Source organism: Podarcis melisellensis (assembly GCF_964234715.1).
Source record: "Podarcis melisellensis genome assembly, chromosome: 8".
NCBI lineage: Eukaryota > Metazoa > Chordata > Lepidosauria > Squamata > Lacertidae > Podarcis > Podarcis melisellensis.
In genome coordinates, this window is record NC_138540.1 from 52,717,636 (window position 1) to 52,741,530 (window position 23,895).

The 23,895-nt window shown below is 43.7% G+C and overlaps 2 protein-coding genes across 3 annotated transcripts in view; both read right to left on the bottom strand.

Moving 5' to 3' along the window:
- AMFR (autocrine motility factor receptor) overlaps positions 1-11,466 on the bottom strand; it is a 28,112-nt gene extending 16,646 nt beyond the window's left edge. The window contains exons 1-4 of the mRNA XM_081920329.1: positions 10,789-11,466; positions 2,616-2,708; positions 1,272-1,436; positions 426-578 (exon numbers count right to left, since the gene is read on the bottom strand). Of these exons, the coding sequence (XP_081776455.1) occupies positions 426-578; positions 1,272-1,436; positions 2,616-2,708; positions 10,789-11,067 (690 nt within the window). The 5' untranslated portion in view covers positions 11,068-11,466. The remainder of the gene's footprint in view (positions 1-425; positions 579-1,271; positions 1,437-2,615; positions 2,709-10,788) is intronic.
- A 2,713-nt stretch (positions 11,467-14,179) lies between these two features.
- NUDT21 (nudix hydrolase 21) lies at positions 14,180-23,876 on the bottom strand. 2 transcript variants are annotated; one of them, XM_081920417.1, is made up of 7 exons: positions 23,636-23,876; positions 22,243-22,443; positions 20,099-20,162; positions 17,407-17,496; positions 17,011-17,086; positions 16,044-16,170; positions 14,180-14,445 (listed from the first exon to the last, which is right to left on the bottom strand). In XM_081920417.1, the coding sequence occupies exons 1-6, from the start codon at positions 23,749-23,751 to the stop codon at positions 16,052-16,054; spliced, it is 666 nt and encodes a 221-aa protein (XP_081776543.1). In that variant the 5' UTR covers positions 23,752-23,876; the 3' UTR covers positions 14,180-14,445; positions 16,044-16,051. The 2 variants fall into 2 exon arrangements, with proteins under 2 accessions (XP_081776543.1, XP_081776542.1); XM_081920416.1 differs by having other exon boundaries at positions 16,056-16,170; positions 23,636-23,873.
- Positions 23,877-23,895: the final 19 nt, after the last annotated feature.

The window sequence follows — 23,895 nt, forward strand, 5'->3', positions numbered from 1 at the left end:
TCTCTTATACTCATTTAGTTTAGGACTCCTGGAGATCAAAGGCCTACAAACTCAGTTATGAATGAATGCTGTAAATCATCCTGAATTAAAATATATTTTAGAACCCTTAAGAGTATTAGCACTTAATACAGATGGCAATTATTTCAAACAGGCTACATTTACCTATTTTTCATATAGTGGCTTGAGTTTTCCTAAGCCCAGACAACAGAATGTTAACTGCTCACACTGCTTTCTGCAAAAAATATTCATAATCTTGAGCATACAGATGCAGTAAGCCCTATTCAGTGGATACTCTATGAATCAAAAATAAATTCTGATATATTCTGCTAGAGAATTAGAGCATACACAAACAAGGTTGCACAAATAAAACAAGGCTAACCAGAAAAAGGTGAGCACATTAATCTCACACTAACAAGAAATCTCACCTCTGCTGCCATGAAAGATAATGTGTGCATTCCATGGGTATAGCCAATAATACCACACACAACTGCTAGTCCACAGCAGGAAAGAAGCATAGCTACTAGCAGGGTCAGGACTCTGATGTGGCTGTTCATTGGTGTGGTGGGTGAAAAGGAGAGCTGAAATATACAAATGAAGGCATTGGAAAACATCAGTTGCGCCCATTTACTTCCAAAACACAATGAATTCCTGCAGAGCCAAAGCATATTAAAGAACTTGAAAAAAAGCACAGAAAACTGGCACATAGACTGAACTCTCAAGCGCAACTTGAACAGGAGGTATATGCTGAAAAGCCTTCCAGTATTTATTTGTTCTTTACCATAGATCGACAAGCTGAGGTGATTGACAAGCTCAAGCAAAAATAAACAACTCAAACTGATTTCCATCATTTAATCTACGTATCAACTTTAGATTTCTTTGGCAAGAGAATACATAAAGGTAAAGGGACCCCTGACCATTAGGTCCAGTCGTAGCCAACTCTGGGGTTGCGGCGCTCATCTCGTTTTACTGACCGAGGGAGCCGGCGTACAGCTTCCAGGTATGTGGCCAGCATGACTAAGCCGCTTCTGGCAAACCAGAGCAGCGCACGGAAACGCCGTTTACCTTTCTGCCTATTTATCTACTTGCACTTTGACATCCTTTCGAACTGCTAGGTTGGCAGGAGCAGGGACTAAGCAACGGGAGCTCACCCCGTTGTAGGGATTCGAACCGCCAACCTTCCGATCAGCAAGCCCTAGGCTCAGTGGTTTAGAAATACACTCCTGTATAAAAGAACTCTCATCCTCAACTTCAAACCACCAGCCAAAACTTACATATTCAAACCTATCCTTGCAGAGCTGAACCATAAGATGCAGAAACACGAGTCCGGAGAACCAAAGGCACCACATGACCACTTCTTCCACCGTCTGAACATTTAGTACACCAAAAATAAAGATGAACTTGTAGAAGATGAAGTTCCAAAATTTATCCTTGAGATGCTGAAAGAGATTTGTACATGTAGTTAAAAAGAGTTCTTCAAGAATGGAGCTACTGACACCCACAGGAAACAGCTATTAAAGTTATTATGCTGAGGGCTTATCCCCACATTCTTAGCTAAGAATCTACCTTAGATGTGGAGCATTGTCATCTAACCCTCAAAGCCATTGATTCTTTAAAATGCAAGAGGTCCTTACTAGCAAGTAAGAGATAGAAAAATATGGTGCAGGCTATACTCTTAAGACAGGGTTAGTCAAAGTGTTGCCTTCCAGATTGTGTGGACTACAACTCCCATCAACCCCAGATAGCTTGGCCAATGGTCACAGATAATGATAGTTGTAAGCTACAAATTCTGGAGGATACTACAAAAATGGTGGATTATTTAAAAAATCAGTCAAAAACTTGGTCTACACAAACCCCACAAGGGTACGTATTGCTACTCGGATTGCACATGTACATGCTGCAAGTTCAAGAACTATTGAGAAATTGGGTGTTTTCCTCTGTAATCAGGATGTTGTTGCTTGTTAGGCTGCTTGAAAAATCTAGTCTATGGCTTAATGAGGGTGGCCAAAGTCTCTTAGGTTTCATTTTCAAACCCATAATTCATTTTAGAGTACATAAGCATAACTCTTCTTCCTCTATTAACATTATTTTTAAATATATATATATTTATATACCATCCTCCATCAAAATATCTCAGCAGCAATTTCTAATACAAGGATGGTGAGCCTGTGGTCCCCCAGATGTTCTTAGATTACAACTCCCATCAGTCCCAACCAGTGTGGATAGTGGTCAGGAATGATGAGAGCTCTAGTGCAACAACATCTGGAGAGCCACAACATCTGGAGAACCACAGATTCCCCATCTGTTCTCTAATCTAGTATAATCAAAGGCCTCTCAACTTTGGAGCTGAGCCAGTACCCCTTTAAGCAACACAGCCTACGTTTTGAATCTCTGTACTATCTATATACCTGAATTGATCTGCATACCATGGTCAGATCAAGATATACCTGTAAGCAAGACTTTATTTTCTATATATAGTGAATAAGGAAGAAGGTTACATACGAACATATGCCTGGAAGTTAAATATTCCCAGATGAAAAATGAAAATCACAAATCCACCTATCACAAAGTTTTTTTGTTAAGTCTACCCACCAGCAAGACCTACAGGCCTTTCTTACCTGTCTTTCACTAACACGGAGGGGACCAAACACAACACCCTGTATTAGTTTAGCAATCAGCATCAAAATACAGCAAGCCGTATTCACCAGTACCTGGAACAAAAAATAAAATATATTTATATGTTATGCCTATCCTGTCTTGAGTCTCAACATGAATTCTCTTCCATTAAAACTCACTGGTTTGGAACCCCCTGGCCAATTTGCCCAACTGATCAAGAACCATATTTCTCCCAGCTGTGATTAGCCTTTGCCTCCTTCAAGTGTTTAGCGGTGTAAAATGGTGGTTATTAGGTTCTCTCCCTCCTAAGCAGGTAATATTAAAGGCTACGTACGTTGGAGGTTCCCTGGAAAAGAGGCCATCCTAGGATACAAGAAAATACCTCCAGAAACCTATGTTATTTTGTTTTGTTTATACAAATATTTGTATACAGTGGTACCGCGGGTTAAGTACTTAATTCATTCTGAAGGTCCGTACTCAACCTGAAACTGTTCTTAACCTGAAGCACCACTTTAGCTAATGGGGCCTCCTGCTGCTGCCGCAACGCCAGAGCACCATTTCTGTTCTCATCCTGAAGCAAAGTTCTTAACCTGAAGCACTATTTCTGGGTTAGCGGAATCTTTAACCTGAAGCGTATGTAACCTGAAGCGTATGTAACCTGAAGCATATGTAACCCGAAGTACCACTGTACTACAATTCATTTCAACAAATCGCAAGGTTGTTTACAATATAAAAATATATAGCACGGTAACAAACAAAAACAATACTTCCCCCAGTTTAAAATTCCATAAGGTCATACACCCTGTTCTGTCCGCTTCGTGTTGCATCTTTTCACGTTACGTCCCACGGCAACCCAGAAGTACCAGAACGGGTTACTCCCAGGTTTTGCTGCTCGTGCCCGCGCAGAAGCACTAAATCGCACTTCATGCCTGCGCAGAAGTGCCAAATCGTGCCACGTGCCTGCATAGACACAGCGCTTTGAGTTGCCGGCATTTCATATTACAGACGGGCCTCCGGAATGGATCCTGTCCATAACACAAGGTACCACTGTATATTGTTTAATAAGTTGAATAAGAGCATGAACCAAACAACATAAAAATGTGGCTGAGCCAGTTTGCCTTTGCCTTTTTAAATGAAAATGAATGCTGCTCACGTTCCCAGCTGAACAGACCTCAAGACTCAAGGCTGTGGTTTGTAACCCAGATAGCGCAATGTGAACAATAGTACAATGCATTTCCAAAATGTCGAATTCTGAAAGCGAAGAGCTATGTTTCTTAAAAATTGTGCAACCAAATTTCTACATTTAAAAATACAGTCACACTTACCAGCAAGATTTGTATATAACTAAGTTTACTGCTTCATTCGTAATAGCAGAATTAAACCAGATTTTACATCAATTAAACAAGATTTTACAACAGCCTACAGCTTTCTCAGTCAGTCTCGGGGGGGCGGGTTCATGGGGTAATGCAGCAAACAGAGGAAAGGCTCCAACTCTCTCATCCATCTGCAGTTTGACCCTTGCTCACTGACTGCATTAGTGCATTATTATAACCAGTGTTGCCAACTACGTAATCATGTGTCCTCTTGCACAATGGCCAGTTGCTTCTGGCATGAGCAGGAGAAACAAGTCAGAAAGCTGCATTTAAGTTCTGCTTCCCATGACATCTAACTAGGGATTGTGGTCTGTGGCTCCCTAACAAACCAGGGTCACTAGCTGACCTCCAACCATGGTTTGCTGTCCTGGCTTGTTTTTAAGAAATAAACCATGATCCTGGGGAGTTTGACTTTCATGGGAAGCCAAGCTCAATTACAGCTTATTGGTTGGCTTTGCCAGTGGAGGAGCAAATGGGAGCAATCAGGCTGCGTGCAGATTTCTGCCTGTGCAAAAGAAACCACAAAAATTCAGCAACCCTGGTTTGTCATGTTACAACATGACCAATTTCTATTGCAAAGATGAAACACAAGACTCCTTTGTAAGACATAGTAGACGTTGAGATATCTTTGTCAAAGTTATCCTACTATTGTTATTTATGTCGCAATTCATATTTATGACTATTCATAAACACTGAAAAATGTTTAGGAGTTATAGTATTGAAAGTAAATGGTGAGAAAAAGAAAAACATTTTTGCTATAACTTTTTCTTAAAAGACTCTTGATACTGTTAATGCTGGGGCAGCTCACAGTTATAAACAAGTGATGAGAAATAAATAAGTGATGAAAATCTCACTGAACACTGCAGACTTCCCCAGAGGCTGTGAGAAAGGGAAGAGTTTGAATGACACAATTGTAAGGATGCGGGTAATCCTGGTGAGTGATTAATGTCTTCAATTAGCAATCGTTTACAGAATCACCACTGTTCAAATATCAGACAATGATCACACGTGGCTCCTGCTGCACAAGAATACATGCCACTGTTGAAGGCTAGCCAAATGCACCTGGAATTTCAGGTGTTCATAGAACTCTGCTGAAAAATATCGAAGACTAACAAGACTAAGTCACCTCCCCAGGATAATACATCTTGCATCTGAAATACCCCCAAAAGACTCATGTGCAAGCTTGCCTCTCCACAATGATTAACGTCTTCTTAACTTGCTTATACAGTTTTTAAAATATGATTTTGTGTTTTATTGCTGTAAACCACTATGAATATTTTAATTACATAGCAGTATATAAATATTTTATAAATAATTAAATTTATGAAGTGCAGGATATTCAAGGCTTACAAACTCTCTTTCAAAAACTGAAATAACTGAAGTGCTCTATTTCTTTATCAGTTAAGTGATATTCTGGGTCAAGTGTGTAATTTCAATTCAGTGAACATTACAGCACAAAAATAATCAGACTGAAATAGCTATACAATGTGAATGGGTCTTCAGTCCTAACCAAGGCAAAGTCAGAATGTTTTGTTACTAGACAGGGGCAGTGATGAGGTTAGATCAGGCTTCCTCAACCTCGGCCCTGCAGATGTTTTGAGACTGCAATTCCCACCTTCCTTGACCACTGGTCCTGCTAGCTAGGGATCATGGGAGTTGTAGGCCAAAAACTTCTGGAGGGCCGAGATTGAGGAAGCCTGGGTTAGATGCTGAACCTAATGCTCATAGGCCCCCTCCTCTTAGATGGTAACATGTATTACTTCGAATGTGATCAGCCAGTCTTGCTGCATATTGTGGCCCCAGATCCTGCCCTGACACCACAAATGGACACAGGAGCCTAAGCAAAAGCAATGGATGCAACTCTTAACTTTGTACAGCAAGGCCATTAAAGACAGAATTCTGCAAATGTTAGAATTTGCAGTGCACACGCGTGCGTGCGCGCACACACACACACACAATTATCTCTCTATCCAGACAAGGAAGTGGCATTATCACAGTTCAAAGACACATTCCAGAAAGAAAAATCACTTGAGAATGTTGCAGAGTAGGCCTGGTGAGTGTGTGGCATAGAGAAAGTCCCAAGGGCCAGGCAGAGTGGCCTGGAGGACCACATTCAGACCCCAGGCATGAGGTTATCCACCGATGATGTACAGAATTGAACTCTAACTGAACTGAACTCTACCTGCTGTTTTGGCATGAGATTTTATAGGCAATTATCAAATGCATCGAGTACGCTGTCTTATTTCACTTACAAAATCAGGTAAAGCAGATGAGAACTGAGGTGTACAATTTTTGAATGTTAGCTTCAGAATGCAGCCAGCAAAATCTAAGTAACCCGTGTATTTCTCCACACACTCTGGGCAAACATGAAATACATAGCTCAAGCATAATCTTAGCCTGTAGCAATAGGACTGAGGCCACTGATCAGGTTGCATAAGCATTAACAACAACCCCAAGGCAATGACCTTGCTCTATAAGTTTAAAACTGGCCAGAGAATGTTCTGGAAGGCAGATCACTTCATTGACACCAAGGAACTAGCCTGCTCATACCATGCCTGAGGTGTACTTAAGATATATTTCATGTGTCACAAATTGCCAACACTGAACTTGTGTAAGAGCTGTGGGAGATTATGCTGGGGAGATCTAGGAAGCACTGAGTAGGACAAAACTCTATGACCTATGACTCAGGGGCCAAAGTCATTTTATGCAGCTGCTGCTGCCTCCTGAAGCAGACTTTGCTGCCTCCATTGCATCTTCAATGTGCCGTCTGACAGAGCTTTTGCAGGTGTGTGGGGCCCTTACAGTCTGGTCCAAATGAGGTGGGAGAACTGACAGTAGCTTGCTATGACTTGTTTGCAAAGCATTTGAGGATAAAATCACTTGCATCCACTGGGATCTTGACTCTGCTGTTACATCAGATGAATCTCAAGGAATGTCCAGAGAACTGTCTAGTCCTAGTGTTGGATGTGTTTCGGTTAGTAAGGCTCAAGGATGTGGACAAAATGCTTGAATCGGTCAGGGCAACCACTTGCGCTCTGGACCCTTGCTCCTCTTGGCTGATAACAATGACCATGATATTCTTCTAGAACAACTGTCCTATTTAGGGCTGGGTGGCACTGTTTTGCAGTGGTTCCAGTTCAACTTGGATTATTATTTCCAGAGGGTGATACTTGGAAGGCCCTGTAAAGCATTCAGTTTGGGGTTCTATTTTATCCCCTGTGCTGTTTAATCCCCACTCAGTGGTTTCTACATGAAAGCACTGAGTGGGGTTATCCAGAGTTTTGAAGTATGTCATCAGCAATATGCTGGTGACACACAGCATTACTTCTCCTTTAGATTTACAAGTGTGGCAATGGATGTGCTAGACTGTTGCCTTGTCTCAGTAATGAAATGGATGAGAGCCAACAAAATGAAGTTCAATCCAGGTAACACTAAGTAACTGTTAGTGGGTGGTTCCCTAGATTGGATGGAAGGGAGGTTGCATGCTCATGATGGGGTTACAATCCCTCTGAAGGAGTGGGTACATAGCCTGGTGGTCAGGTATCCTCAGTAGTGAAGTGTCTTCAATAAGCTTTGGCTGGGGGCACAACTGCATCCTTATATGAACAGGGATAGCCTCAGGTCTGGTATCTATGCTCTGCTAACCTCTAGCTTAGATTACTGCAACATGTTATATGTAAGGTTGCCTCAGAAGACAGGAAAATTCAGCTGGTGCTGAATTCAGCAGCCAGGTTGCTCACTGGGGCAAGTTGGTTTGAGCATATACAGTAACGCCAATCCTGGCCTGACTGCACTGGCTGCCAATCAGTTTCCGGACCCAATTGAAAGTGCTGCTTCTGACCTATAAAGACTTAAATGACTCAAGACCGCATTACCTCAAGAACCAACTTGGACCCTGCAATCATCATCTTAGGCCCTTGTGTGCTTCCTCCAAAAGAGGTCTGGAGGGTAGCAACATAAGAATGGGCTGTTTCTGCGGTGACTCCTCATTTGTGGAATGCTCTCCCTAGCAAAAATCACCTGGTGCCTTCATTACATATCTTTAGGTGCCAGGCAAAAACATTTCTCTATAACCAGGCCTATAGCTGATTAACATTCTATGGCATCATCATCATCAATGTCTCGGCCCAATTCCTCCCTGTGGAACATCCTCCAGATGTCAAGGAGATAAAGAATTACACAACTTTTAGAAGACATCTGAAAGCAACCCTGTATCAGGAAGTTTTTATGCTTGATGTTTTTATTATGTTTTTAATAATAATAATAATAAATTTTATTTATATCCCGCCCTCCCCAGCCGAAGCCGGGCTCAGGGCGGCTAACAACACTAAAACAGTGTTGTTTTAGATATTCTGTAAGCCACCTAGAGTGGCTGGGGAAACCCAACTAGATGGGCGGGGTATAAATAATAAAATTATTAATTCCTAAATGGTTTAACCTGCAAAGTCCTAAATGAAGCCTGCTCTCATATGACCCTACCTGTAAATTTAAGAACTGTGTCTGAGGTCCTCCTTGTATGTCTGTTGGTGAAATTATTATTATTATTATTATTAGCTGCCTAACTAACTGGGGCTGGATCTAGACACATCAAAGAAGCGTTTCAGTTTAAAGTTGTAAATTTAAACAGGGAAAATGCTTAGAGAAAAATGAGACTCCATGTCGCCATCTGGTGGTACAATGTTATATCGCACATAGTAAAAGGTAAAGAGACCCCTGACCATTAGGTCCAGTCATGACGAACTCTGGGGTTGCGGCGCTCATCTCGCTTTTACAATGCATATAAATCACTTTTTCTTTTCCAGTCTAGCTGAGTCCTAGGTTGCCCCAGCCACTCTGGGCAGGAAATCAATTAGGGTGCTGAGCACACAACACAGGATCTTTTCAATAGTAGTTTTGCAGTTGGAGAACTGTCTTCGACTTAATATTTGCTTTGGCCCCTTAAGCCAAATTCAGGAAAGCCTTATATTTTTACTACTGTCTTTCCTTAAGAGAATTTTGGTAATCTAGTTCAGTATCTCCAATACATCTATTTGTCTGCATCCTCTCAATGCTTCATATTCTGCCTGAGGTTCTATTGTATTTCTTTCTCTCTGTCATTTTGTGAGGACTTGGTCCTGAAAAGCAACTGACAAACAGCCGAAATAAAATTAAAGTCCTGCAGTACCTTGCAAATCCCCTGAACCAGACAACTATGGAGTCAAGATGCTTTGAAATTAGGGATACCCCTTCAGAACAAGGCAAGAAAGAGAATACAAGGCGACCAGACAACCTTGGAATCAACATTAAATGAACTTTCTTCATTAGCACCATCACGTTCTAGTTACTACACTGCCTCCTTATTCTTCTAGGTGCTGTCTATCATGTATCCCCCAAAACTCCTAGGCCAGCATCCCTCGCTTCCCTAGCTACTCCTTAAAGAATCAAAACCACTTCCAGCAACTACCTTTTTCCTACTAAATATTTACTTAGGGACAATGAATAACCCTTAGTACTCCCTAATCTGCTACTCTGTCCCCACACTTTTTGACCCTTAACAATCTTTACATTTGCCTTTCAGATGCCTTCTCCTTCTGCCAGCTTTATCACTCTGCCAAAAAATGTCCCCCCACCTACTCAGATGTGCAAATAGGATCAGAAGGTCAGGGAGCAGTGGGTGACTAGCACCCTCTTCCCCAAACAAGCACATGTAATCCCTGCTCTGATCCTTAGGCATACACACCCTATTCCCTGTCATTATACCCACACCATGCCATGCAGAGTTACTCTCATCACCCTGATGCTACCTTGAACATCCCCTACAAAACACACATCCCATAATGTGGGGGAAAGAGGAGTCTATATCCTCTTTCCTAATATTTTCACCAGTGTGTCCCACTATGTCACTACACCTTGCAAGACCCAACCCTCTGGCCCACCCCACAAGGACCACATTTCTTTGGGCCTCTTTGAGAGGGAGGAGCATATTGGCCAGGGAATTACTGCTGTGAAGGGTGTCTATGGGGAATAAGATGGGAGATACACACTACTCCATGGGTAGGCAAACTAAGGCCCGGGGGCTGGATCTGGCCCAATCACCTTCTAAATCCAACCAGCCGACGGTCCGGGAATCAGTGTGTAGGATGTGTCCTTTTAGTTAAAATGCATTTCTGGGTTATTTGTGGGGCATAGGAATTCGTTCATCCCCCCCAAAATATATATATATAGTCCAGCCCCCCACAAGGTCTGAGGGACAGTGGACCGGCCCCCTACTGGAAAAGTTTGCTGGCCCCTGCCCTACTCCCTCCAAACATCAGGTGCCCACTCCCCACAATACCCTCCTCTCCTGCAGGCACCTTCTCTTCCGTAAAAAAACAAACAAACTCACCAACGGGGCTGGAGCCAGACTCAGACATGCTTAAGTGTTAGCGATTTCAGTGGGCCTAGTCCCACAACCTTGCACCCATTAATTTCACTGGGTCTCCTCCGAGGACAACTTCGTGGGATCCAGCCCACCGACCTGAGTGGGGTTGTTGGCTCCCACCCCACGTTGCCCAGAGGTGTTCCTCCTTTACAGGTGGGCCACTTGTGCCCCATGACTTCTCTCCTTCTCCCCCAAATTAGGCGCCCCTTCCTGCCCCGTCTCCTAATTCGCCCTCAGCAGCCCCGTCCTCCTCGCACCTTTCTTCGAAGTGATCCCCTCGCACTCCCCACCCGGGCCTATTCCCCAGGCCGTCTATCTCCCCCTGACCCCGGGGATCACGCCTCCCCACCTCCAAGGAATCCCCTCAGGCCCCGCTTCGCCTTCCCTTCCCGGGCGGCTCACCCAAACGCAGAGGCTGTCGGAGAGCAAGTAATAGGCGACGTCCAGGGCGGCCGGCCCGGCCCGCGGCGACAGGTCGCCCTCCTCTCCTTCTTCTCCTCCTCCTCCTTCTCCTCCGGTCTCCGGCTGCAGCCGCACCCCGGGGGGCTCTTCCGTGTGCTCGGCGGCCTGGCTGAGGGCGCGGTAGGCGCTGAGGCTGCTGCCCAGCAAGGCCAGGGCGCTGAGCGCCGTGTAAGTGCGCAAGCTGGGCCAAGGGAAGCGCTCCAAGAAGAGCAGCGGCATCGCGGAGGCCTGGCGGGCTCCAGCCCGGGCGGTCCGCGGGGTCTCCCGGCAACGGCCTAGCGCCCGCAGGGAGAGGCCTACTCCCGCTGACTCCGGCCCACACGAACGGAACTCGGGAACGAAAGCCGCGCAGTCGCCCGCCCGCCCGCTGCTGGCCGCCCCGGGGCCTCTTCCCGAGCGAATGAGCGCCTCCCTCAGGAGCCCGCCCGCTCCGTCGCGGCAGCGGAGCGAATCCGGCCCACTGACGCGGAGGCGGAGGCCTCTCCGGCCGGGGGCGAGGGAGACGCTCGGCTTCGGGCTGCGAAAGAAGGCGGACGGCGCTGACTTCGGGGTGGAGGGACGAGACAGGCCGCCCAGCTGAGCCTTCCCCTGCCAGGCAGTGACCGGCGGGCGCGGAAATATGGAAGGGGAAATAACAGAAAGGGGACGGACAGAGGGAAAGGTGGGTGGATGTGTGGCGAACAGGCCGCGCGGGGCGGGTTTCTTGTCGGAATACGCTGACACATCTAACACAACACACTCCCTACATATATTTTAGACACCTAGACACAGGCAAACACGCACGCTCTGTGCTGTGTGCATATATTAACCACACAAAATATTATTTTAGAAACACAATATGTTAGACACACACACTACGGACAGTATACGCACGCTTTATTATTATCATCAGGCATAATCTATGCCAAAAGTTATACTTCTAATTAAAGTGTATTAATTATATACGCAATGTAATGCATGCTTGGGTGTATAATGCTTAGTTTGTTTAAATGTTTAAAATACAGCTTTAGATTTTAACATTGTAACCTTGGTGGTGTCTTGTAAACATGAAGAGCAGGCAAATTTAAATAAATATATTGTGTGTGAGACATGGGTTTGTATGTATATGACACAATATATTCAAACACATTTCTTGCAAACAGTTCAGAATACAGAATACAGTAGTCCAATTTTCTCTGCCCATCTTATTAAAATATAGTGCATACCTGTTGACCAATAGTTAGGTTTTTAAAAACTGAGGTTTCTTTCTTTCTATTGCCAACTAATCCCCTGCCTTGTAACATAATCTTTTACATTTCCAGTCCTTTGTAAAACTCCCCTGGCCTCATCACAACAGATGAAACTATGGGTTAAAAAAAAAAATAGCAGGCACCAAACACAATAGAGGTGGTTGTCTAATATTAATGAGGAAGGAGTTCCAAAGGGCTGGTGCTTCCACCTTGAAGAAGCAATTCCTTGCAAGTGCAGAACGATTGTAAAAGAGCCAGTTGTGCAGATCAAAGTTGAGTGGGTACAGTACTTACAGTACCTCCTGGAAGATATCATCATGCACATCTTCCATCTGTTGACATCAGGGTTGGAGCCCTCTGCAAGCTTTATGAATAATAAAATTCCCATAGCATGGACACATTTTGCATATTTCAGTTCCGCCCCCGCCCCCTCACATTTTTGAAATACTGTCTGTCAAAAGAACTTGCATCAGTGTACGCCACAGTTGCGGTGAGAATTTTAATGGCCCCAAAATGGAAGTTACAGGAGGTACCTACAATTGCGGAGTGGCAGGCGAAGATGATGGACTTTGCAGAATTGGCCAGACCGACCTGCAGGATTCGAGACCAGGACGATCAAAAATTTCAAAGGGATTGGAGTAAATTTATTGTATATTTGAATAACAATTGCAAAAATTTGAAGACACTAGCAGGATTGAAATAAATCCTACAAAGTGGACAATGGAAGTTAAAGAACTAAATTGTGAGACAGGACTTGAAAGTGGAAAACCTGCTGAAGGGAAGGAGGGGAGTCATGTGCTCGGCAGAGCAAAAGGTTTTTGTGTTATTGTATTATCAAAAATATTGTTTAAGGAGGGAAATAAAAATATACTTTTTAAAAAAGAATGTGTGTCAGTATGGACTATTTATTACAGTACTACAGTTACATCCCACTCCCTCAATAAAGCATCTAAAACAAATTTAAGAACTTCTGTAACCAATTCATGTGTCTGGATTGTCCCACCAAAACAGAAAGGTTTTTCTGATCCCTCCCTCACAAGTCTTGTGTTGTAGATCTGTATTTGTTTATAAACACTATCATAGGACCTAATTACGTCAGCCGCAATGTTACGAGTTTGTTTGCCTGCTCATCTCCCAATGTGGAGGCCAATCTCCTTGCAAGAGAGGGGTTATTGTTTTTGTTTTGTTACTATGTTATGTATTCTGGTGTTTGTGTATTGTATAATTTCCTGTGGTGCTTGGATGAAAGGTGGTATAGATATTTGATAAATAAATAAATTAAATTAATAAAATGGACAATACTGTATCCAGAAACTAGCAGAACGGGTGGGGCCAAACTTTGAGGTGGTTGAGACCAGCAGCGTAGTGGCATTTGCCAGCACCCAGAACAGGTGCACACGTGCCAGGTGCTGCTGGAGCGACCCCACCGGAGCAAAGCAGGGCTGTGCTGAGCCGCCTGTCCACACAGTGGGGAGCCCAGCCAGTCAACACAGCCCTTAGGGGGTGGAGAGGAGCGCCAGGCTGTGCTGAGCTTGCCTGCATGGGGGCACCTGCTTCATGCCACCTCAAAAGTTGTGTGCCTGGGGCCCTGGCACCCCTCACCCCTCACACTACACCCCTTTGGGACAACCAGCCTGTCAATCAGCTATTCTCAGCACAACCTCACATGATTGACTAGTGCAGAGCTTTCCAAATTGGAGTTATTCCTCTTGCTGATAAGAGGAGCAAGCAAACTAAAACTGGGAACTTTTATGTGACAAGGCAGCATCACTTGAAACACTGCCCTTTTATTGTTCAGACACTTCATTGCTAGCCTAGCTTAGTTCCCTCCTTCAGGCTGCACTGAGTGATAGAACAAGTTATCAATTCCCTCCATCTGTTTCAAGACCTGCTGTCAACCTGAGTCCCAACACCTGCTATGTTTCCTGTGCACAAAAGACCTTGCTTTTAGTTAGTTAACAAGTGGCCTACATTTCCAAAGGTATATTTAGATGGATGAAGATAGTACTCTTTCATTCTCACATGCAATGCTGTGAAATGAATCAGTGGGCAGGTATCTCTCATCAAGTCCCATTGGGAAAAGGAACACACAAAAACAGAAAGGAGATCATTTTGTTTTAATGTTATTTTTAAAAAAAGTCAAGTGACTATTACAACATAGGTGATTAAAATGCAAATACACTCATCATTCCACTATCTAAACAGTCAAGATTCACTTTCCTATTCAGATGGTAGAGAGTTTGGGGAAGGGGGGAGACATAAAAAAAAAATCTTTGTGTCAGGTTCTCTCTTCTACATTTTAAAGCTGTTCTCACAGAGACGGCTTCTACCACATACTTCGGGAATTCAGTTGTAAATAAAATTGAACCTGGCAGAGGAGAAAAAGAAGTAATGATTACTCACACTGAAGATCATGAACTACACACATTTTTTCTTAATCGGCTAGATAACAGATCTGCTTTCTATAAATTGCAAAAGATGCACCAGCAGGTTTTAGGTACACACTTGGATCACTGGCCCTAGGACCTCCTGCAATGGTAGGCAACCTCTGGCCCATGGATTTTACTAGGCTTTCCAGGACTCCCCATTTGGACCCGGAGGTCATTTTGGTCAAATCACATCCACCTGTCCATCATGTGACATCAATCCCAGTTACCTTGGCAAATTCAGAGCAATTGGCTGGTATGCAAGCCACTGCTTGGGAATTGCTCTCTTGATATGAAGCAGGCATTTTATTAAATAAAATACTGACCTCCTTTTGAATTTGCTGGAGTTGCTGCTTATAACGATATTGCTAAGAGCCTGCAATGCCACCCACCTTTGACTCACAGCATGCAGAAGCTGTGCACCTGCTTCCAGCTCCTCCTTCACCTGGCTGAACAATCTCAAGGGGTGCAGAAAGGAAAAGGAAGCCCACCTCCACACACCCTGCCACATCCAGTGGGGAACTTGGTTTTCTGTTCGATCATAGCTATGTTGAGGTGTTGGTGGTTGTGTGTGTGCTTTGCTCCCCCCACCTTTTCCCACTGTGTTGATTTCCAATATGTTTGAAGATAGATGGCATGGGGACAAGTGGTTTTGCTTTATTTGGGTTTTTGCCCCACCTACCATTGGAATGTGCACCCTGGAAGTTTGACTAGTTTTAATCCAAGCCATGGGCTGATGGTTTTTCCTTTTTTCTACTCTACTGAGCCTAGCATTGCCCTACATAAGGGTAGCCAATGTGTTGCTCTCCAGACTACAAATCCCAGCCTCAGCCAACATGACTCCCATCAGGGATGATAGGAATTATAGTTCCAAAATCTCGAGAGGACCACATTGACTACCCCTACTCTACATGCACCCAGACAGTGCTTGCTAGAACTTTAGGTTTCTAAGAACGCAGCTTGAAAAACAGCCAGCCAACACATAATACATCAATTGGAAGCCCAGCAAGCAAGCAAGGTTCAAGAAAGTACATCAAGGCTGATTCTCCTGAGGTAATGTACTCATATGATAAGGCAGGCAATGACTATAGCAGCAGAAGGAAATTTTTGTAGGGTGCCTTCTGTTGGCTTTTGATAAGCAAGGAAAAGTGAAAGGGAACATATAAGGAATGTGAAGTACTGTTTGTAATTCAAAATAATTTAAAGTACTCTGCTGAATGATATGATGTAAATACAGTGTCTTGAATCCTAAGATAAATTAAGGAAGTTTGTAGAATTTCCTCCTGGCAACCCAACATACATTTTCAGGAGGCCCAACCCATCAGGGGCCCCTTTCAGGCAGCTGTAGGGAGGATGGAAACCTTCCTTTTGTGGTTTTCCTTAAGTCAATTTATCCTATGATCCAGGCCAATGTGGATACATAAGCACAACAATCCTCAGAGCACTCAGTCAGCTATTCCCTACAGAAGCAAGTGAAAGAGCTAAAGAAAGCTTTTCTGTAGTAGCTGCGGCAGTATGAAACCACAACATGGAAACCCACAGCATACTCTACCTGCTCAAAAGCTGAGGGAGGCTTGAAATGATAGGCCCATAACCTGGTGCATTGTCATAGAGCTCAAACAATGGAGCAGCTACCAGCTTGTAATTTTTGGGGACTGCAAACAAAGCTAGAACAAATCAAGAGAGATCAAGTCAAATAAAAATCTGCTTCAAGCAAGGACAAGACAAATATCGAGTGAAGTTTAGTTTTCTTAATTCCTAGGTTGCATCATATACAGAATAGTAATATTTAGAACTTTGGTTTGTACAGTCTGAATATACAGGTACCATGCCTGGCATGAGGACTCCTCAGGCACAACACACAAATTGAAAGCAACTTGGAATGAGTCATAAAAACCTAAGGCCACATCCATCCACATTTAAGCAATTTTAAGTGAAACTGTGTACAGAAAAGATGTGAAGAAATACTACCTCCCACAATAAAATCCATCATACTGTAACGCACAAATAATAATAATAATAATAATAATAATAATAATAATAGCTTTATTATTTATACCCCGCCCATCTGGCTGGGTTTCCCCAGCCACTCTGGGCGGCTCACAACATATATCAGAACATACTAAAACATCAAACATTAAAAACTTCCCTATACAGAGCTGCCTTCAGATGTCTTCTAAAAGTCAGATAGTTGTTTATTCCCTTGACATCTGATGGGAGGGCGTTCCACAGGGAGGGCGCCACTACCAAGAAGGCCCTCTGCCTGGTTCCCTGTAACCTCGCTTCTCACAACAACTCTGGCTTGTTTCATCCACAGCACAGGAGTGGGGGAGGAGCACCAGTGGAGCTGTTGAGCAGCATATAAGCCACTACCGTAGAAATAAGTTTTCGGAATTCTCTTTAAGTTTAGATAGTACAAACGACCTTGCCCAGGATTTTGTTGCCATCTCTCAATAAAACCTATATGAAAACCTATATGAAAATTAAAGATGTGACAGAATGCCTACCCTTTTCTTGAAGCTGAACCAAAAAGAGCTTCTTGTGCTCTTTTGGTTTCGTAATGTGAGCTGGAATATACGGATACTGTGGGAAATAATAAAAAATAATGATTAGTTCGTGTCTGTGTGCAGCTTTCCTGAAATTAAAGTACTTAACATGTTATGAGAGTTCATGGGGTTGAACCAGGACAGTTAGAATCTAGTTGCTTTGAATCATATCCACAGCCAGAGCACTTTAGTTATATTCCAAATATATTTCTGTGACTTACAGAAGCCTGAGCCTGCCAGTCTTCTACCAGAGGTAGAGTCACGGAGTGGGATGATTAATTAGTTCTTGGGAGGGGTTTTGTGGTAAGCTCAAAAAATAAATCAAATGAAAATGCTAGTGGCAACTTCAATTCTCACCTGTGGGGGCTCAAAATTCGGTCGCCACCAGTTACCAATGCAGTCATCAATGACCCAGTCTTGCTGCACTCCATCCTGCCGACCCAGGATCTGCCAAAATAGAAATGCAAGGAAAATGCTCTATGCCAGTGCTTCACAATAGCAGAATGTCATATATTATGAATGCTAGCCGAACAGAATAGTCTAAATTCTTAAATTTATTTAATCAATATAGAAGTGCAAACAAATACTGTTAATTGAATGACCTGATCCATATACAGTTATACCTCAGGTTACAGATGCTTCAGGTTGCGTTTTTTCGGGTTACGGACCGCCAAAACCCGGAAGTACTGGAACGGGTTACTTCCGGGTTTCGGCGGTCGCGCATGCGCAGAAGTGCTAAATCACGCCTTGTGGACACACAGACGCACTGAATCACAGCTCGCGTGTGTGCAGACGTGCTGCTGCAGGTTGTGAACGCTGTGGGTTGCGATCGTGCATCCCACACAGATCACGATCGCAACCCGAACATGCACTGTATAACATAAAGTCATGGCTTATTAAACTATGATTTAAGTCATAGTTTGTTTGATCATCCAAACCCTGCCCAGTGGTTTAACTACTATTTTGTTTTTTGTCAAACCACAATTGCTGTTTGCTTATGAACTTTGGTTTGTTTTAGCATTATGTGAGAACCTAGCCCCCTTCCTTACCTATGGCTTCTTTGACCACCTCAGACACTCATCAAGCAACAAAGGAACAAGGGTGGAAAACAAAACAAGCTTGGAGGAGCAAGCTGTTTAAAAAATAGTCCGTGGGACAACTCATGGTTAATCTATGGTTTCATTAAACAAACCATGATTTAGCATTACATGCAAACCAGGCCATTAATTTACAGTGTATCATTTACAGTATGACGCTATGAAAACACTATTTATAAAGTGGTGTTTTTTAAAAAAAGTAATAGGTTTCGATTAACTTTTTCACTAGTTCACAAAAGAGTAAGTACAGAAATATAAGCAATGGTGCTGTTACTTAAAAGATTGTTGGACTAAGAAAAAGTATAATAAACTAGGGTAGCCATACTTTGTTTACAGAACATTATGCAACAAATATTTCTTCCCAACAACTGGTATTCAAAGGTATAGTCCCTCTTTAAGTGGATATTCTCAAGAACTGTAGCTAAGAATGACCTTGCTCAGGCAGATTAAGGATTCATATGGTAGAGTAACCTGCTCGTAACAATGGCCAAATATTGCTTTTGAGAAGCTCACTAGCTTAGCTTCACCTGTGTCTCCTGCAACACTTGGCATTCATCTGCTTCTCTTTATGTAATGGAATCTGAAATGACTTTTGGACCAGGGAGTGAGATGGGGAGAGAAGAGAAGGAAGTTAAGAAAGACAAAGTGGCATTAAAGGAGCAAAGCTGCAGCTGCTGCCACATTTTCCTGCATGCACCTTCCCAGCATTGGTCAATGCCAAGTACATGAGCTCCTGTCTCCTAACCCTCCCACTCCCTTCCCAGTATCAACTGATACTGCTGAGTATGCAAATCTCTATCAAAGGGTGCAAAATTTTCAATATAGCTGGTGCCCAGCATGCAAACCTCCACTGTCCAATGCCACCCCCGCCCCATGGGAATACTAAGACAGTTTATATGCTGTCTTTCCATTCCAAAAAAACCACAGTTAAGTGGTTTGCATAACTAAAATAATAAACACGCTGAGCATCAGCTGTGCAGGAAAGGTGGAGGCAGATGAAGCTCACACACAGTGAAGGGAAAAGAGAGAGCTGAATGAAAAGAATCCAAAACAAAACATAGTTAAGGAAAATGCAACTAGCACCCAGTGTTCTAAGGAGAAAGACAGTGAGCTGAGAGGCATGGAGCTGTCATGACCCACTTCTTCAGGAGGTGAAACTGATGACTCTGAGTCAGAAACGGAATTGCATCAAAGGTCAGACCCAGGAACAACTGGTGAGCACATTAGTCTGAAGAATATTCCATTGTCATCCATTACAGAAGTCTCTATTACAGAAGCCCCAGAGCCTTCCCTGCTTCACTTATGGAGAAGGCTGGGCCCCTTTAACTGAAGAGGCACTTTTCAGTAAACACAGAGTTTACAACTAAGATAGAATTAGTGCTCCTATGTAAGGATCAGTCAAAAGAAGCAACAGATGTTTGCACCTTACCCAAAGCCTAAACTCTACACAAGCCTCAGATGAGGCCAGCACCAGTACCAAATACTGGGAAAGAGAGGCGCTGGGTGCCTTACAAGCTTGCTGAAAAGAACAGGAGATGAAATATTAATATGACATGATGTTCTGCTTGGCAAGGTGATTTGACAGGTGAGCAGCTCTGACCACCAGTCAAATTTGGCTCTCCATGAGTGGGGAGAGAAGGATCTTGCCAGCTAGCTAGAAAAGGTTCGCCACAGCTGCCTTAGAGTGAAGGTCTCTTAACTTTCATATGGAAAACCAGAAAAACTCAGAACTCAAAAACATACTCACTGGACTTTTTCATGGATTGGCAAAACTGCAAACATACTTCCGCACCTAAGAGTTTATTAAAAATTAAGGTGTTTTAATTCCTGAATTTACCTTACAGGTGTGTTGAACGCTATTCACCTTTGTTCATGTCAATGCAACCATAAAAGGCTTATTGTTATCCATCCTAAAGCCTCAGGTTAAAAATGCAAATAATTGTGACATCTACCTCTGTCATTAAACGTTTGAGACCTTCTACCTCATCTTCTCCCGGATTAAGTTCACCACCTGGCCTGTGGAAAAGAAATTCATGATAAAGGATGTGTTTTAGGTACAGTCATAATTAAAATATTTTTTAAAGTAACACTGCAGTAAATGTCCAAAAACCTGTTTTGAGAATGTTTTACTACCTCAGCCAAATTTCACCTTCTCTGGATAGTAAAAAGTGTCGAAGCAAATCTGGACCAGGTCCCGTCCCCCCATTAAGTCCTATTAGATATATATTATTTAATACAACACAAAACCATTGGTAAAAATCAATAGATTCAATGGGACATTTTATGTCCTGGACTCTTTATTTGTTTACATAAAGAAAACTGCCAATGGTTAAGCAGCTTAAATTTGGGGACTTTGTTTGTTTTTTTAATTTACATACCGCCATTCATCTGAGGTTCCCAAAACAGTATAAAAACACAAAAATACAAAACATAATAACAAACAAAACAATGATGCCCACTTTAAAAGGCCATAGATTGTTTAATTAGTCAAAGCTCTGGGAGAAGAGGAATGTTTTCACCTGGTGCCTAAATATATGTAATGAAAGTGCCACGGGGGCCTCCCTGGGGAGAGCATTCCACAAGGGAGGAGCCACTGCAGAAAAGGCCTGTTCTCGTGTTGGCACTATCCAGGCTTCTTGTAGAAGGGCCATAGCTCTGCTCTGTTGCAGGGTCAGCTAATATGAGGAGAGACAGTCCTTGAGGTATTGTAGTTTACTACTGTGGAGGTGACAATATCCTAGAAGAACTATGGTGTTGCTTTACTTCTGTGCAAATTCTGCAATCAAAAAATGGACCCAGAGATTTTGTTCCAGAATTAGTTGTCTGAGGGCATTAGAAATGGCTTACCTATTAAATTCAGAAACTTGTGAAACTATTCCCAAGAATTTAGACTAGTTTATGCTGCAAAGAGATTAGAAGAGTCATGTGTGGTGCAGTAGGATCACCATCACCTTTTAGTTTTCTAACAGAAGCAGGAGGAAGGTAATGAGCAATATTCAGAAAGGACAGATGAAAAAACGCAGCATTTTGTTTATTTCAACCATTTATATACTGCTTTACATTGTAATTTGTAGAGGGAATAAAGCTGAAGTAACCCAAATTACCTGAAAGCCCCACTGGAGTTGACTACTTGACCAACAACAATCTATTTAAAATGGAAGACCATGGTCTGTAGCTAAGTATTACTCAGACAGACCCATTGAAATCAATGGACCTCAGTTAGGTATGATTTACCCTCTTCAGATTTCCCCAGTAGGCTGCAGTCTAAAGCTACTATTATGGCCAGCTACAAACACAGTTAGTTGCCTAAACTGTGTGTGAACCCCCCAGAACTGCAACTGGGAATCAGCATGCTACAGAAAATACACAGGAATAGTGGCTACATTTTTGTATCAGTTTGGACTGTATTTGGCTATCTAGGCTAGTACTGTCTACTCTGACTAGCAGTAGCTCTCCAGGGTCTCAGGTAGAATTCTCTCATGCTACTTATTACCTGAGCCTTTTAAGGATCTGGCAAAGTTGCTTTTTACATTCCTCCATATTTACTTGAAACACTGATACTTTGTTTTTCCAGTTGAAACACTTGAGGTGGTTCACAATTTAAGAAACATTATGTACAAACAAAGAGAAATGCAAGAAAAATAAGCAAGTTCTAGATAGGAGCAACTCTTTCAAACCCTAACAATAAGGAGAAATGGTACTGTAGAAAGCAGTTCTGGGAGGGTAGGAGCCAAGGAACATTGGTTGCAACACAAGGCTGAAGGACAGACTTCACTTTCTCACCTCTCCCTGATAGAATGGAAGGGGGAGAGTGGTGCTTCCCTGGCCCAGCTGCTTCTCCACTCCAAATTCCCCCTCCACAGTAATGGACCAGGGCTCTCAAATTGCAGTGGTGTTCTGTGCAACGCTAAAATACCACACACACCCGTCTCTCACTCAGTTTTACAGCATTTTGATGGCGCTCGCTGCAGTGCAGCCACACTGGTTGAGCTACCCTAAAGCTGCCTTTGCCCTCCATGTACAAGTCACTTACTTTCTCTGTGGAGCTTCAAACATGTATCATTACACATTGCTTGGTTTGGTAAAGCTCACTTACAGTTTGAAGAAAGTTGTGCCCAACTGCAAAAGCAACACATGAGGCAGCCTGTGTTCGTGCACAATGAGGACCCCCTCGACAGTCCGCCTCATTCCAATCTTGTCAAATTCTTCCCTCATGCGCTGGAACCGGGCAGCCACTGAACTGTCCTTTTCATATAGGGGTTCCTTGGTCCCAAAAGTGTAATTTGTGAGTGGATACCTAAAAGGAATTACACCTTAAATACAGTATTTTAATGCAAACTGACAATCTAGTTCAAACATTGAACACAGCACGGTATGGCCAGTGACTCTGAGCTGTATTACACGGTCCGTTTCCACTGTATGCTTTGGAGCTGCAGCCCCCCATGCACAAAACAACGTGCACAAAACAGACAGTTGCCCTACACTGAACCAAGACAGTTGCTGCATCTAGCTCAGTCTAGTCTACAAAATGACTGGCAGCACCTCTACAGGGTTTCAGACAGGGGATCTACTCCGGCTGGCAGTGGTTCTCTGGGGTTTCAGTGAAGAGTATTTCGCAGCCCTACCTGGAGTCATACATTTAATATATTTTCTGTCCTGCCCCCCCCCCGCCTTATGTATCGGCTGGAGGTCAAGATCTTTTTCCTCCTGTCTTGCACTTACTGAAATATATACAGTATTCAAATGACAATGCCACATATAGACTCAATGTAAAAGGAAATCATTGGGTCTATTTTCTTACTCAGTTGCTTATATTTGTAATTTTGTGTTGCTAGAAGTTTACAAAAAGCTCCTTAGCTGGCACAGGGGATCCAGACTGCCTTCCCCCGCCCCATACGATTTTACTACATGCAGAAAAGAAATGCATCAGTAAACAGATACACATCCTTTAATAAAAAGTGGGGGCGGGTGGGGAGAGAATGTGGTCTGCAAGCTGCAAAACCCTTTGGGTGGAGGCAGATTAAGGTGTCCCCGAGAGCGGAAGTGTGGGCGACTGAGGAACCTAGGGATCTACATTAAAGCAAAGTCAGACCTCATCTAGTTCACGGTCGCCTATACTGTTTAGCAGCGACTCTCCAGGGTTCCCAGGCAGCAAGTATTCCCAGTCCGACATGCAACGGCAAACAGCTACTCTACCGTTGAACTACGACACATGCACAAAGGAAGCAGGTGCCGATAATAACCAAGCGCAGGGAAACCGCGCGAATCATGCACGTGTGAATGGGACCTCGACTTTTTTTTATCGCGCGTGGAGGGGAGCAAGACAAAGTGCTGGGAAACGGCGGAAGGGAGAGGATTCTGCGGGGGAGGGGGACGACAACCCTATTATAGTAAAGACGCGGGAGAAAGGGGCAGAGGAGGCGTGGCGCTGTGGCTCTCTGCTGCTCATGGGAGGGGAGGAAGGAGGGGAGACACCGAGCGCCACTCACAGGTTGATGGTCCGCTCGAGCGTGAGGGGTTTGCTTTGCTGGATGTATTTGTTACCGAACTGGTTGACCCCACGGGGCCAGCCGGTCTGGGAGCGGTTGGGCGGCACGACGGACATGGCGAAAGCGGAAAGCGGCTCAGAAGGCCACGAGCATTCCCCGGCCGCGCTGAACCTCCGCTCCGTCCCGCACACCGCTCGCCTCACACCCGCCGAATCCCACACCGGAATCAGTAGGCCACACTTCCGGGAACCATAGAGACG